The sequence below is a fragment of the Canis aureus genome, chromosome 8 (genome assembly GCF_053574225.1).
Source record: "Canis aureus isolate CA01 chromosome 8, VMU_Caureus_v.1.0, whole genome shotgun sequence".
Lineage (NCBI taxonomy): Eukaryota > Metazoa > Chordata > Mammalia > Carnivora > Canidae > Canis > Canis aureus.
Genome location: NC_135618.1, coordinates 39,289,254 through 39,303,054, shown reverse-complemented (window position 1 = coordinate 39,303,054; position 13,801 = coordinate 39,289,254). Strand labels below are relative to the sequence as shown.

The following is a 13,801-nucleotide window of genomic DNA, read 5'->3' as shown; positions in this document are numbered from 1 at the left end:
CCGACTTCCGGCCGCAGAGGCTGCCGGGCGGGGGTGTGCGCGCGGCGCCGCCACGCGTGGGGCGGCAGGCGGAGGAGGGCGCGCCCCCCGAGACACGCAGCGTCCGCTGAGCTGGCCGCCCCCTGTTCAGGGTCTTTAAAAGCCGTAACTGAAAACACTTCCGTCCTCTCGGGATTGAGCACTTTAAAAACAGCGAATAAAACCGCTCTTCCTAAGCCTTGTGCTGCCTTCACTGCGACCTGTTGTTGACGTTTCCGTACGTGTCGCGTCCGCACCGCGAGCCGGGGGACCTGACTTCCGACCCTACAGCCAGTGCCCGTGGTGGCAGCTCGAGCGCAGCGAGGACGCGACGGTTCCCGCCGCTCACGCCGCCAGGTTAGGCCGTGGGTGGGGCCGCGAGCACCCTGCTGTTGTAAACTCTCAGGCCATTGGAGGAAGCCGGGAGGTCTAAGTACGGGGGCTTCTCATTGGCTGGGCTGCGGCAGTCTCCCATTGGCTGTGCCGTTGCCACGACAGGAGGAAAGCTTCCTCCCGCTGCGGTAGTAAAGGAGCGTCCACCTGCCAGGTGTGACTCTCCCTGCTGGGGCGGCTCTTCCGGAGAAACGGGGCTGAGAGCGCCTCCTGCTGGCGTCCTGACTGCATTCTAAAGGTGGTTTCCTTTTTATCAACTTTTTTTTTTCTTTTAAGATTTTATTTATTTGTTTGAGAGAGTGAGCATGAGTGGGAGAGGAGGCAGAAGGAGAAGCAGACCCCTCGCTGAGCAGGAAGCCCGATGCGGGGTTCGATCCCAGGATCCCAGAGATCATGACCTGAGCCGAAGGCCGACACTTAACTGACGGAGCCATCCAGGGGCCCTTATCAATTTTCATTATAAAAATTGGTGGATTCTGGCAATCACCACACCCCCACCCCACTCCCCAGAGGTGCTGCTTAAGCAGTCCCCAGCACATCACTTGGGTCAGACAGTGGCCAGGGTGGACATTCAAGAAAATAATGGGCTTCTTTGGGACCAGCATAGGAACGGAATCAGCCTCATCTTTATTAAGGCCCAATGCGGGTCCTGACCATGGTGCTCAGTGTATGTTTGAAGAAGGGAGAGAGGAAATTATGTGCTACCCTGGGCTGTCAGTTTACTTAAGGTCAGCTTGCCTAACCCTGGCCCTGACTGTGACTCTCACCTGACCTTTCTCTAACTGTCCTAACAGCCTTCACTGCACATGGGCAAGGCCTTGAATGCCAACACTCGAAGGAGTTTCCCTGGTGAATGTCAGCCAGGAAAGGATTTTGAATTGGGGTGATATAATGCAAACTTTGCTTTTGGATGAGAATCAGGCCCATACGGAGGACACGCTGAGGAGAGGAAATGAACAGACACCAGGAGACCTGCCTGTGCATTCAGGACTTTGTTCAGTACTCACTGTGGTGGACCTGAGGAGGTATAGGGCTGCAGAGATGAGGGTGAGCCACAATGCATGACCCCAGGGAGTTCACTAATGGGGCAAGAAATAATAAACAGATAATTACTATGAGTGTGATAAGTGCATTGAAAAACACAGATCAAAGTGCCAAGGGGTGACTCATTCTTTCTGGAGGAGGTAAGGAAGCTGTCACCCAGCCCGGACAAGTGGGGCTTGTAGGCAGAGGGAAGTTGTCAAAAGAAGGAAGAGGGTGGAGCTCCTGGGCTGACAAACTTGCCCTGGCAAAGGCCAGTGTTTGTAGAGGGCCTAGGAGACTGGGCTAGAACAGAGAGGCTGGGCCTGGTGGGGGTGAGGTGGGCGTGGGTGTGGAAGATGGCTGCTGAGGCTGAGTAGGAAGGTGGGCTATGGGGTCAAGGAGCCAGTCCCGACAGAGAGGGGTCAGGATGTGTTCCCCATTATTCTCCAGACATGAACTCCGCGTCTGCAGTGACACTTAACTTTTCAGATGTATATCCCACCTTCCTTCTGTGCTCCCACCAGAAAGGAAGACTGCACACAGTATGGCTGAAGGCTCCTGACTCCATATCTGGTACCCCTCCCCTTATGCCCCAAACTCTCATCTAACACACAGATACTCTCTATCTATCATTTACACACTTTTTAAAAAATTTTACCCAAATTTGTTGTCTAGTTGAATGTATGACTCAATATCATTCCATAGGACAAATTCAAAAAATAAAACTTTGAATAGCATTTACATTTAAATATTATTTTTTTAAAGATTTTATTTATTTATTCATGAGAGACACACGCACACACACACACACACAGAGGCAGAGGGAAAAGCAGGCTCCATGGAGGGAGCCTGATGCGGGACTCAATCCTGGGACTCCAGGATCACGCCCTGGGCTGAAGGCAGGCACTAAAATGCTGAGCCACCCAGGATCCCCTACATTTAAATATTTTCATCTTTATGGCATTGGCATTCGGTTTGTGCATTCCAGGGTTCTAAACACTTCTATATTTTTTCCAATGTATTTGTACTTTAGGGTTTAAAACCATTTTTGTGAATGATGGAAAGTACAGAGATATTGTATATTCGCTGATTTTTTTTTCAATGGTGTTTACGGGATAATCATTTCATTCCCCACTGATTTGAAGTGGCATTGAAATAAGATACATTTGTGTGTATTTGTTAGGATATACACACTTTATACAGAAAGATCACAGATACAGAAAGACTGTATGACCTCACTTATATGTGAAATCTGAAAAGGTCACAGGAGCATAGTGGTAGTTGCTGGGGCTATGGGGTGGGGGAAATGGGGAGACGTTGGTTAAAGAGTACAAGCTTCTGGTTATAAGATGAATAAGTTCTAGGGATCTAATATAGAGCTCCTTCACCGTAGTTAATAATAGTGCATTGTGTACTTGAAGTTTGCTAAGAGATTACATACACCTCAAGTGTTCTCACAACACACAAAGTTACTACAGGTGGTGATGGATGTGTTAATTAGCTTAATTGTGGTAATCATGTCACAATGTATACATATACGAAGCCACGTTGTACACTGTAAATATATGCAATTCTTATTTGCTAATTATACTTCAATGAAGCTGGAAGAATAAATAAGTAGATAAATAAATATTTATAAGAGAGAAAAAGAGAAAGGATAAACAGACGATACGGTCTAGCAAAGGTGAATCTATTTTACACATTTTTCGAGGCAAATTCATTAGCAGATCAGCAGGTCTGGTTGTTCTGTCCCTGAGTAGGTTTTGTAGAGATAACAAAGAAAACGATGCCCTTGTTTATGGATTCTGAGAAAATCCTGACAATCACGTGGTGGACACAGATGACAGGTCACAGGATGTCTGGCCTCGTCCTGACAGCAACTTTTCTGCTCACCCAGTTGTGCGCCATTTCCCTTATTAGACTTTCTCAACACCACCCCCCCTCCTGAAGAAAATCCCACAAGCTCTTAAAAGACCACATTTGACCATTGAGGCTTTGGTCTTTTGTTGACATGCTGTGATTCGTTGGATGCCTGCCTGCTCAGAATAACGGTTCTGTGGCAGCATCTGAGCACCACGTATCAGAGTGCAGAAGGGCAGAATGGCCTGAGAACGATCCCAAGCATTGTGAGAGACAAGCGGAGCGTATTTTGTATTCGGTGTTTCAGTCAACCAAGACCTAACAAGGACAACAAATGCCAAAGGTCAGACTGGCCAATGTCCTCAAGTGGCTTTTAAAAACTAACGGTTGGGGTGCCCAAGTGGCTCAGTCTGGTAAGCGTCTGCCTTCAGCTCAGGTCATGATCCAGGGGTCCTGGGATCGAGCCCCATGTCTGGCTCCTGGCTCAGCGGGGGAGTCTGCTTCTCCTTCTGTCCCTCTCCCATGCTCTCTCAAAAATAAATAAATATACTTTTTTTAAAAAAATAAAAAACTAATTATTGGTTTTAAGTCTTATTTGGGTGAGAGATAAATTACAGGTACAGTTTTTTTTTTTTTGGTGCACAGTTTAAAAAAAAAGATTTTATGTATTATTTTAGAGAAAAAGAGCGCACAAGCAGGGTGGGCAGGCAGAGGGAGACAGAGAAGCAGTCTTCCCCGCTGAGCAGGGAGCCCAACACGTGGCTCCATCCCAGGGCTCACGGATCATGACCTGAGCTGAAGGCAGATGTACAAACGCCCAACTGACGCGGCCATCCAGGTGCCCCGATTCCTCACTTTCTACAGGTAAGAAAGGTTAGCAGAGGAAGCTATTCCACTATGGACAGGGACCATTCCTAAGGAGGACGGATGATTCGGAAACTGGAGCCCACGGCCTGGAGGGTGGCACGGAGGGTCACGGAGCACCACTGCCAGGGACTCCGGACAAGCCACACTCCCTGCTCCCTGGCGGAGAAGGGAGCAGCACATGCCCGCTGGATTTCAGAAGTCGACCAGCGACTGCTATGTGTGCTGGTGGACGACGGTTGTGCTGCCCCTGGCTCGCCAGGGGTGTTGGGTGCCAGGTGAACTCAGGTTCGCAGGTCCTCAGAGTGGGAGCAGCCGCATCCCTGAAGGCTCCACCGCACCTGAATTTGGTTTAGTTGACAAGATCCTGGAGCTCGAGGTGGGCTGATGGCAGCATGGGATGAGGCTTTGGGGGCCCTGGGTGGGCCTCGCAGCCTACTTCTTAGGTCTGCTTCCTCTCTTAACTTGACCCCCGCCCCCTGAAGTTAATGACTGCTTTTGTTGGGGGTGTTCATTTTTGTTTGCACCTACCTTCACTTTCCAAAGCCCTGCAAGGTCAATCCCATTAGCGACTAAGTCCCCACTTCTCCTTGTTGGCTGCATCCCTCCTTGGGATGCCCGTCTTCCTCCTGTCTGGGACATCCCTTCACTGTCATCCTTGGAATCCCGTTTGCCTTTCTCCCGGCTTGTACACCCTGCCTGGGTCCCATGTCTTCCTCTGCCTCCGTTTCCAGGTGGAGCACATCCTCCGGTAGGCTCATCAGTGAGAAAAGACTGCAGTGACAGAGGGCACGATGGTAACGATGTCAGCCTGCCTGTTGCTTGTGTCCCGGTGTCCCTGTGAGGCCTGCCTGCCCTCTGCGTGGGGCACAGCGGTCACCCCGGCACACCCCTTCTCCGGCATCCTAGAGGTTCCCCTCACCACTCTTCTGTGATTCGGCTCTGTGTTCCTCGGCCCACATTTCCCCACTGCTTGGTGCACTCCTCCCGCAGGGCACATCCTTCGTCCGGGCTTCCCAAGAACAGTGTGTGGGGGCTACCGAGATGTGCCTGAAAATGTCTTTTTTTTTTTTTTTCCCCAAAATGTCTTTATTTTAATGTCTCCCGCTTACTGAGAGTGTGCTTCTTACTCATCAACATCTTTCCCTCTTCCTCCTTTCTGTTAACAAACTCTATCCTGTGGCCACGTGGAGGCCAGCTGACCTGCCTGGACCCATCCCAGGGCCAGGACACACGGGCCACTTTATGTCCTCTCCTGGGACGGTTTATCTGAATGGGGCAGAAAAGGAGCTCTGGCCCTCCCACCAGGTTCCTTAGGGGAGAGATTCTAGCTGGCGGCCACAGTCCTGGAGCATGACTCATCCTGGGGACTTGGGAAGGTGGCGCACTGCTGGGAGAGGCAGAGCGTCCTGGGCGTGAGCAGGACCACCGTCACCACCACCGTCAGCACCTGCCTCTCTTCCTTCAACTGGAGCATCACAGAAAGCTTCCATGGACCGGGTCCCACCAGCTCACCAAAGGTCCCCTGAACATCCCTCCTGTTCCATGAATCAAGGCCGGTTTCCCGTCCGCCTGCTTTTGAAGGAAATCCATCTAATGACAGACACGCTCCCAGCTTGTCTGCTGAACTTTCTGCTGCCTTTTCTTTTGGGAGTTGGAGGATGTGGCTGCTGCTGTTGTTACAAAAGTTAAAACGTTTTCATCATTATCATACTACTGAATTCTCCTTGCCAGACTAGTTTTTATTTTGTTTGGTTTCTTGTGTTTGCAACTATACATGTAACGTGGCCCATTAACACTTTAATGCTTCTCCTGTATTTAGGATTTTCCTCTTGTAACATCCTGGCCACAGTGAAGTCACCAAGTCGGGGAAGAGCCGAAGCCGAGCCCCGCTGAGCCGCCGGCAGCCCGCCCGCCACCGGGAGGAGGAGCTGCGCCCGCCAGACCGCATTCCTGCTCCACCTGCTGACCCCGAGCGAGCTCTGGCCCCTCCCGCCGCGGCTTCCATTTGCATCTACTTCTCAGCAAAGCCTATTAGTCAGATTGGTTCTCATTTGGAAACACTTTCCACAGTTTAGACGTTTTTCCCTTTATTTTTTAAAAAGATTTTATTTATTTATTCATGAGAGAGACAGAGAGAGAGGCAGAGACACAGGCGGAGGGAGAAGCAGGCTCCATGCAGGGAGCCCGACGTGGGACTCGATTCCGGGTCCCCAGGATCCCACCCTGGGCCGAAGGCAGGCGCTGAACCGCTGAGCCACCCAGGGATCCCGTTTTTCCCTTTAAAGTGTGCCTCGTGGCCGCCTCCACGCCGGGGGCTGCGGCTGGAAGTGTGGGCACCGCGCGTGCTCAGGAAGCCGAGCGCCGGGGGGTGGGGGGATGAGCAGGGGGGCGACGGCCCTCACCCTCCGCGGGGAGGGGAGGTCCCGGGGAGAGACTCTGCGCCCCGCAGCCCGCGGCCACCAGGGGGCAGGCCCGCGTCGACCAGCGGCGCCCCGCGGACGGGCCGGGGACTGGGTACCGGGGGGTGGCGGCGGGGCCGCAGCACACCCAGCGCTCCCCGCACCCGCTCCCGGGCCGCGCACCGCGCACCGCCCCCCGCACCGCAGGCGGGGAAACTGAGGCAGACGCGGCCTGCCGCCCGGCGCCCACCGCACCCCGCCCCGAGCCCGGCTCTGACGTCAGCCCCGTGCTCCAAATAACTTCCTCCGGAGCCGCTTCCGCCGCGGCCGCACGTCCAGGAGCCCGGCCGGCCGCGCCCAAGGCAGGGGCGCCCCGGACGCTCCTCCCGGCCCGGCCTTCCCAGAACCCGCTTCCGCCCCGCCCGCCGGCCCGGCCCGCGGATGCCGGGAAGCCCCCCGCCCGCCGCGCGGGAGGAGGGTGCAGCCCCGGGAGGGGGCGCTGGACCTCTCCTGCCCTTAGCAGCTAAGCCGCAGGCCGCACCGAGCTGTCCACGGATGCCCGCGTAGGAGTGGATGCTCAATAAATCAATGAATGAACCAGTGAACGAATGAATGAAACGGAGGGTCCGGCGGGCAGGCTGCGGTCGGCTTAGGCGGGGCCTGGGGCCAGCGGGGCGGGGGGATGTCTGGTCGGGACTCGGGGAATCCCAGGCCACACGCACCCAAATGGGGCAGGCACAGCCGGCCCCACAACCCGTCGGTATTTTGGGGTGAGGGATCTGGTGCCTCGAGGTTCAGGGACAGGTCATGGAGAAGTTTGGGTTCTGGGGCACCTCCTTCCGGCTGAGAGGACCTGGGCAGGCCTGGCCGACAGGTCGGGTGGCATAGCCGAGCCGACACTCACCTCCAGCATAAAACCCCACTTCATGGAGCCGTGTGCCTGGAGCTGGTGCTCACCGGCCTCCTGCTCACTGCCCCCCAACCGGTGCCCCAGCCAGGCCGAGACCATGCGGCACCTGCCAGCCCTGGCCCTGCTCCTGCTGCTGCTGGGGTTTGGTGAGTACTGGACAATGCAGAAAGCCGGTCCCCCTCCGGGCAGAGGGGCGCCCTCTGACCTGCCCGGAGCTCCAGCCAAATTCCCCACTCCCTGGACAGGCCTTTAGCTGCCGCACAGGCTCCCTTTCCTGCCCTGCCCCACGGGGGCCCTGCGGAGCAGGTGGGAAGGCTCTGAGGTTCACTCCTGGGGCTGTGACCCGCAGAAGGCAGGACGGGGCTGGGGGCGCAGGTCCCAGGACTCAGGCAGAAGCATGGGGGGCTCTCCTTCCCCTGACTCCTACCTCGTCTTTGGTGCTCAGGGGCCAAGCTCTGGGCTTGGGGCTTCTGCTTCCTCCCACCTCAGTCTCTTCCTGTCCCCAGTTACAGACACGGGCTGCAATGTACAGGATCTGAACTTGGGGCCCCTGGGCTCCGAAGCCTTGGGTCACCCTCTGCTGGGCCAGGGGAGGCTCACCTGGGAGTGGGGAGCTGCGGGTGCAGCAGGCTCCTGCTCCCACCAGACAGGGAGGGTGTGTGGGGAGGAGCAAGCCTGTGTCCCCTTCCCTTCTCTCGGTCCTGGCTCAGGGTCGGCAGGTGGCAGCCGGGGAACCCCACCCGCCAGGCCCCTTCCCACAGGCTGCGCTGCTCCCTGCCAGGGAAACCCTCCCGCATTCCTGGGCTAGCCTGGCCAGCCTGGTGCCACCTCACTTCCCTGTCCTCAAGTCACCTCCCAGGGCTGGGCCAGGTCACCCCAGGCTTGGACTCTGCTGGGGCTCCTGACCTCCTACCAGGGGTCCGAGGACACCAGGGCAGCACTTCAGTGGGGGGGGTTCCAGTCTTCCTGGGCTCCCCAGGGCCCCCCAACCCTTGCCCCCTGGCTTCTGCCTCCTGGCTTCCTGGCACAAGGATAGTGAGGTTTTTGGGGGGAGCCGGTCTCCAGCAGGGGTGTAAGCTGCCACTGCTCCCAGTGGGGTGAGTAATCTCGGTCGGTCACTGCCTGCTTCTGGCTCACAGCTGGGAGCAGGGGTCGTGGGCTCCTTCAAGAACATCCTCACCCCCACCTCCTAGAACCTCGGGTCTCCCCCCACCAGCTGAGCCCTGACCAGCTGCAAGAGCATGGGGGCCCTGGGCCCACACGAGGTGCCCGGCACCCCTGGGCAGCTCACCCAGCCCCCGACAGGGCACCCGCCCCGCAGAGCCTAGCCTCCACAGTGCCCGCCCCAGTCCGCCCCGCCCCCACAGCTCTTCTGTCCCTCTACACGATCCCTGGGCTCAGGCCCCCTGGAAGGGGGGAGCCCTGTGGAATGCGGGTGAGATGAGACTATGATATCAGTTCCACGGCAAGGTGGGCAGAGCTCTGCGTGGCCCAGCGGGAGGATGGCGAGCTCAGGAGCAGGAGCCAGGCTTCCTAGACAGACAGCAGAAGCAAGGAGGGCTGCTTGGAGGAAGTGGCATTTCACTTAGGCCTTGATCTGGATTAGGACCTACAGTATTTGGGCCAGCAGAGTCCAGGAGGAAAGGGCCCCCAGGTAGAGGGGTGTCATTAGCGAGCGCTCAGGGGTCAGAGGGCTTGGCCTGAATGAGAAGCAGAGCTGCACTCAGCTGCTTTGAGGACTTTTGCAGACTCAAGGTGGGGGAGGGGCCCACCAGGCCACGGGGGTGTGAGCTCGATCCTGGGTGTGAGGGGAGGGGGGCTGGCTGCGGGGGGCACCAGAAGACCCTGGAAAGTCTCCACAGGGAGGGGAGCAGTCCGAGGGAACGTTAGTGCGGAATCTTCTGGAAGACAGCACTCTGCCCCCAGGCTTCCACCTGGCACCCCTACTGTGAAGAGTGCCCAGTCCTGCCTGTGCCTGCTCAGCCTCCAGGGTCCACCTCCTCCACTCCATGGTCCAGCAGGGAGGAATGGGGTCCTTGTAAAAACCCCCGGGGGCTAGCCCAACCGCTTCCTGCCCTGCAGCCTCTCCCTGCAACCTCTCCCCGCTGTGGGACGGGTTACTTGGGGTCCAAGAGCGAACTTGCCACACCCTCTGGTCTCCAAAGGGGTCAGGCTGAGGTGGGGAGGAGCTGTCCCGAGCCGCCCCAGCTCTGATCAGATTCGCCCCCGGTGACCCAGATACAGCGCTGGGGGCGCGGGGAGACCTGCAGGTGCTGCTGGCCCTGGGCTGGGGTGTCGAGGCTGGGGCGGAGGTTCTCGTGAGGCCCAAGAGTAGGCCCTGTGTCTGCATCGAGATGGATCCCGGGGAGACGGGCCCTACTCTGACCCCGCTGCCTGTCCCCTCAGCTGGGGGAGGTGGCTTCTCCCCACGACCTGGGGACCACAGACGCCTGCGTGAGACTCCAGGGAGAACAGACTGTGTGTGAGCAGCTCTGGGGCCTCTTCCCGGATCCCAGCTCCAGCGTGTTCCAGGGTCGGGTGACAGCGCCCAAACAGGCCCAGAGCTTCCAGACAAGCACGGGGTGGGGGGTGAGAAGCTGTCCTGCCCCCGAGGCAGGCCACAGTGGGCTCCTGTGCGGCGGGCAGTCTGCCCCTGCAGATGCGCCCCGGGCCCTCCCTGCCGGGTCCCTGCGGGGACCGTCCTTGTGTCCTCAGGAGCTGGGAGCGGAGCAGAGGAAGGCCTACACTGGCCAGCGGTGGGCAGGCTTTGGCAAAGCCGGCTGACCACCTTTTTTTTCTCACCTCCAGGGGCTCAGGGAGCCGAGGTATCACACGGTAAGCACCCAGGGCCCTTGGATGGGGGGACAGAGGAGGGGGCTGGTCTGAGGGCTGCAAGACGGGCCAGAGGCTCACCATCCCCCGGAGTGAGACCCAGAAGCCAGAGGTGGGGTACAGGGAACCCCAAAGGAAGGAACGGCTGTGGCTCAGCAGCATTAGAGCCAAGACGGGGGACGGAGGGAAGTCTGCCCCGCAGCGCAGACGGCACGGGAGCCCCCGGAGGCAGGGGGCGGTGGCTGCAGGAGGCTCAGGACAACTGGAGACCATTCTGCTGTAACAGTGCAGACCCCTTGGGGTCACCTGCGTGCGGGGGTCCCCTCCGGGAGCCTGCTTGCTGGGCTCCGGGATAACTCCCTGACGTGCCTCGCCGGCACCCTCTCTGTGTCTCGTGACCGAGAGGCGGGTCTGACGTCGCTGGGTCAGAGGTGAAGGGCAGGGGCACGTTCCCAAGGCCGGAGGGGTGTGCCTGTGACCCGGCACCCACAGCCCTGACCTGCCCGAGGGCTCAGCGCGGGTCAAGGGTAGGGAGGACCCAGGGTTGGGGAGAAACCAGAGGCTAGAGTGCGGGGTTGGGAGCTGCAAGGGCCCCGAGTGAGCGCCTCCTGGCCTCGGCCCTAGTGTGTGGGCGCCCAAGGATGCTGAACCGGATGGTGGGCGGCTGGGATGCCCTGGAGGGCGAGTGGCCCTGGCAGGTCAGCATCCAGCGCAACGGAAGCCACTTCTGCGGGGGCAGCCTCCTCACAGAGCGATGGGTCCTCACGGCGGCGCACTGCTTCTCCAAGTGAGTCACCCCCCCTCCCACGGGGCCCCAGCACCTCGGACAGCGCCACGGGCCCTGGGGGCGCCCCTTGGGGGGTGCCTGCCCTCTCCCTTGCCCCCTCCACACCTCGGGCCCAGGACATGCCCCTTCTGCCTGGGCCTCCGCTTCCAGAGGAGCTTTTGGGCTGGCGCAGAATGTCCCTTCCTCCTCTTGGCCCTGTCTGAGGTCACCCAGGCCCCCAGGCCCCTGAACCAGGAACTGGCTGGCCTCGGACCCTCAGGGCTTCCCGAGCGCGGATCTCACCTCCCCCCAGCGCTGCAATTTTTTAGGACTTCCAGTCTTAAATTCAGAAGTGTGGGCTCCGAGGGGGGGGGTCACTTGCCCAGGACTGGTGGGGTGGCCCCTGACTGCACCCTGTGGGTGGCCCCTCTTACAACCCCTTCAGTTAGAGATACTTACTGGCCCCATTTGACAGAGGAGGACACTGGGTCACGGAGAACTTGTGGGGCGACTTGCCCAAGACCACCTGGCTGGCATCGGGCAGGAGGGGGAGTGGCTTCGGCTTCTCCCCGTACGGCACGTCCCCCTGGACGTTACTGTTTTGAAGACAGCGTGCAGAGCACCCAGGCACTGTAGCAGAGGAACACCCCTGGCCCCTCCGTCTCCCCAATCTCTGCTGGGTCCCCACCGAGAGGGGCGGTCTCACAGCAGTTCTGCTCTTTCCCGCCAGCACCTCCGAAACCTCCCTGTACCAGGTCCTGCTTGGGGCGCGGCAGCTGGTGAGGCCAGGGCCACACGCCGTGTACGCCCGCGTGAAGCGGGTGGAGAGCAACCCCCTGTACCGGGGCATGGCTTCCAGCGCCGACGTGGCGCTGGTGGAGCTGGAGGCGCCTGTGACCTTCACCAACTACATTCTCCCCGTGTGTGTGCCTGACCCTTCGGGGGCCTTTGAGGCGGGCATGAGCTGCTGGGTCACCGGCTGGGGCAGCCCCAGTGAGGAAGGTAATGGGGTGGCACCACGAGAGAATGGGGGACAGGTCTGGAGAAGGCTCTGGGCTGTCTGTGGGAGGGGCTGCTCCAAACCAGCGCTCTTTCTGCTGATACTGGCACACGTGGATCTCTCCTCGTGGGTGGAGTGGGTGGGAAAGCAGCAGACGGGGGACGGTAAGGCGTGGGCCGCAGAGCGGTGGCCCTCCCTGAGACGGCGCTGAGCTGCAGGCTGTCTCTCGCCCCCAGACCGCCTGCCCAGCCCACGGGTCCTGCAGAAGCTTGCAGTGCCCATCATCGACACGCCCAAGTGTAACCTGCTCTACAGCAAGGACGCCGAGGCTGGCCTCCAGCCCAAAGCCATCAAGGATGACATGCTGTGTGCCGGCTTTGCTGAGGGCAAGAAGGACGCCTGCAAGGTAGGGGCTGGCGTGGGCCATGCCCAAGGCCGAGCCCGGCTCCTGATGTCCAGGCCGGGCCCAGGTGGAGGGGGAGCCAGCCCGGCTGGGACCAGGAGGCCCCTGCAGGCGGGGCCGTGGGCCGCGTCACAGCCCAGCATTCCAGCAGTTGGGAATCAGACTCCTGGGCCCCACCCAGGCTGGATGGTCGGTTCAGGGGTCCAGCGTGGCCAGAAACTTTGAACAAGCCCCTCCAAGGTGAATCAGGGCAGGCAGTTCTGGGGGTGCCGGGAAATGGGCTCCCCCCGCCAGAGAAGGAAGGACCAGCCAGCAGGTGCCAGGCTCAGGGTCCTGGGCAGGGACCTTCCCAGAGGAGCTGAGGGGAGGGCCGGGGACCAGAGTGCGCGCATACCCGTGTGCTGCAGCGGCTGGCTCCTGGGCCTGGGGGCTCTGACCGCGCCCCTGCTTCTCCCACAGGGCGACTCGGGGGGACCCCTGGTATGCCTGGTGGGCCGGTTGTGGTTGCAGGCAGGAGTCATCAGCTGGGGCGAGGGCTGTGCCCGCCGGAACCGCCCAGGTGTCTATATCCGGGTCACCTCCCACCATGACTGGATCCATCGGATCATCCCAAACCTACAATTCCAACAGGCCGAGTTGGGTGGCCAGAAGCGGGGGCCCCAGGTCCAGCAGCACCTCCTGGACTCTGTGCCCCGCCTGGCAGCCCACATGCTCCTCTCAGTCCTCGCGGCCCTCCTGGCCCTCCTCTGAGCCCCGGGACCCACGGTGTACATTTGTAAATAGCGCTCCTGTCCTCTCTGGTCAAATGCCCAGTTGTTTTTTTATTTATGTTTATGCTCCAATAAAAACCTGACCTCAGAGCTGGCTGCCCTGTGGTGCCTCAGGGAGGTGAGGGGAGGCACACGAGGTCGGGGGGTGCTGCTGCAGTGCTGGGTGGGGGCTGAGGCTCCCGGGCGGGAAGGGAGCTGCAGCAGGTGCACTGGACACCCGTCCCCAGATCCGCTCACAGGGGCTTCCCTGCTCCCCTCCCTGCCTCAGGATCTTTGCCAACATGGTCTTCATCAGGAGTATCACCCTGGGGGCAGCACCAGATGCCAGCGGGAAAAGTGGGGGCCCAGTGGAGACCATGGCCGCTCCTGCCTGTGTCTGATTCAGCCCAAGACTTCTCTAACATCGGGAGGAGCAAGGGCTGTTCCCGCTGCCCTGGGGTAACCCACCGCCCCCAGCTCCTTTTCCTCCGCCTCCTCCCTCAGTCTCGACTTCCCAGGGGTGAGTCTAGAACTGTGGGGAACTGGAGGCACTGGGCCCTCCTGCCTCCCAGGGGTGACTG

The 13,801-nt window shown here is 59.4% G+C and overlaps 1 protein-coding gene and 1 long non-coding RNA gene across 2 annotated transcripts; both read left to right on the top strand.

Moving 5' to 3' along the window:
- Positions 1 to 2,175, top strand: LOC144318850 (uncharacterized). Its single transcript, XR_013384827.1, has 2 exons — positions 1 to 649; positions 1,206 to 2,175. It is a non-coding gene; the product is annotated as an uncharacterized LOC144318850 (long non-coding RNA).
- Positions 2,176 to 6,617: 4,442 nt separating this feature from the next.
- On the top strand, positions 6,618 to 13,329 carry PRSS27 (serine protease 27). The gene is made up of 6 exons (XM_077906259.1): positions 6,618 to 7,616; positions 10,279 to 10,305; positions 10,927 to 11,089; positions 11,799 to 12,070; positions 12,305 to 12,474; positions 12,931 to 13,329. Exons 1-6 carry the CDS (start codon positions 7,487 to 7,489, stop codon positions 13,219 to 13,221), a joined length of 1,053 nt encoding a protein of 350 aa, XP_077762385.1. The 5' UTR covers positions 6,618 to 7,486; the 3' UTR covers positions 13,222 to 13,329.
- The last annotated feature ends 472 nt before the right edge of the window (positions 13,330 to 13,801 follow it).

What these genes read in the sequence shown, in the direction of transcription:
- PRSS27 (XM_077906259.1), top strand. Translation starts at nt 7,487, where the DNA reads ATGGAGCCGTGTGCCTGGAGCTGGTGCTCACCGGCCTCCTGCTCACTG. An exon ending in GGGAGCCGAGGTATCACACG is followed by an intron (nt 10,306 to 10,926) that starts GTAAGCACCCAG and finishes CCTCGGCCCTAG; the next exon opens with TGTGTGGGCGCCCAAGGATG. An exon ending in GGGCAGCCCCAGTGAGGAAG is followed by an intron (nt 12,071 to 12,304) that starts GTAATGGGGTGG and finishes TCTCGCCCCCAG; the next exon opens with ACCGCCTGCCCAGCCCACGG.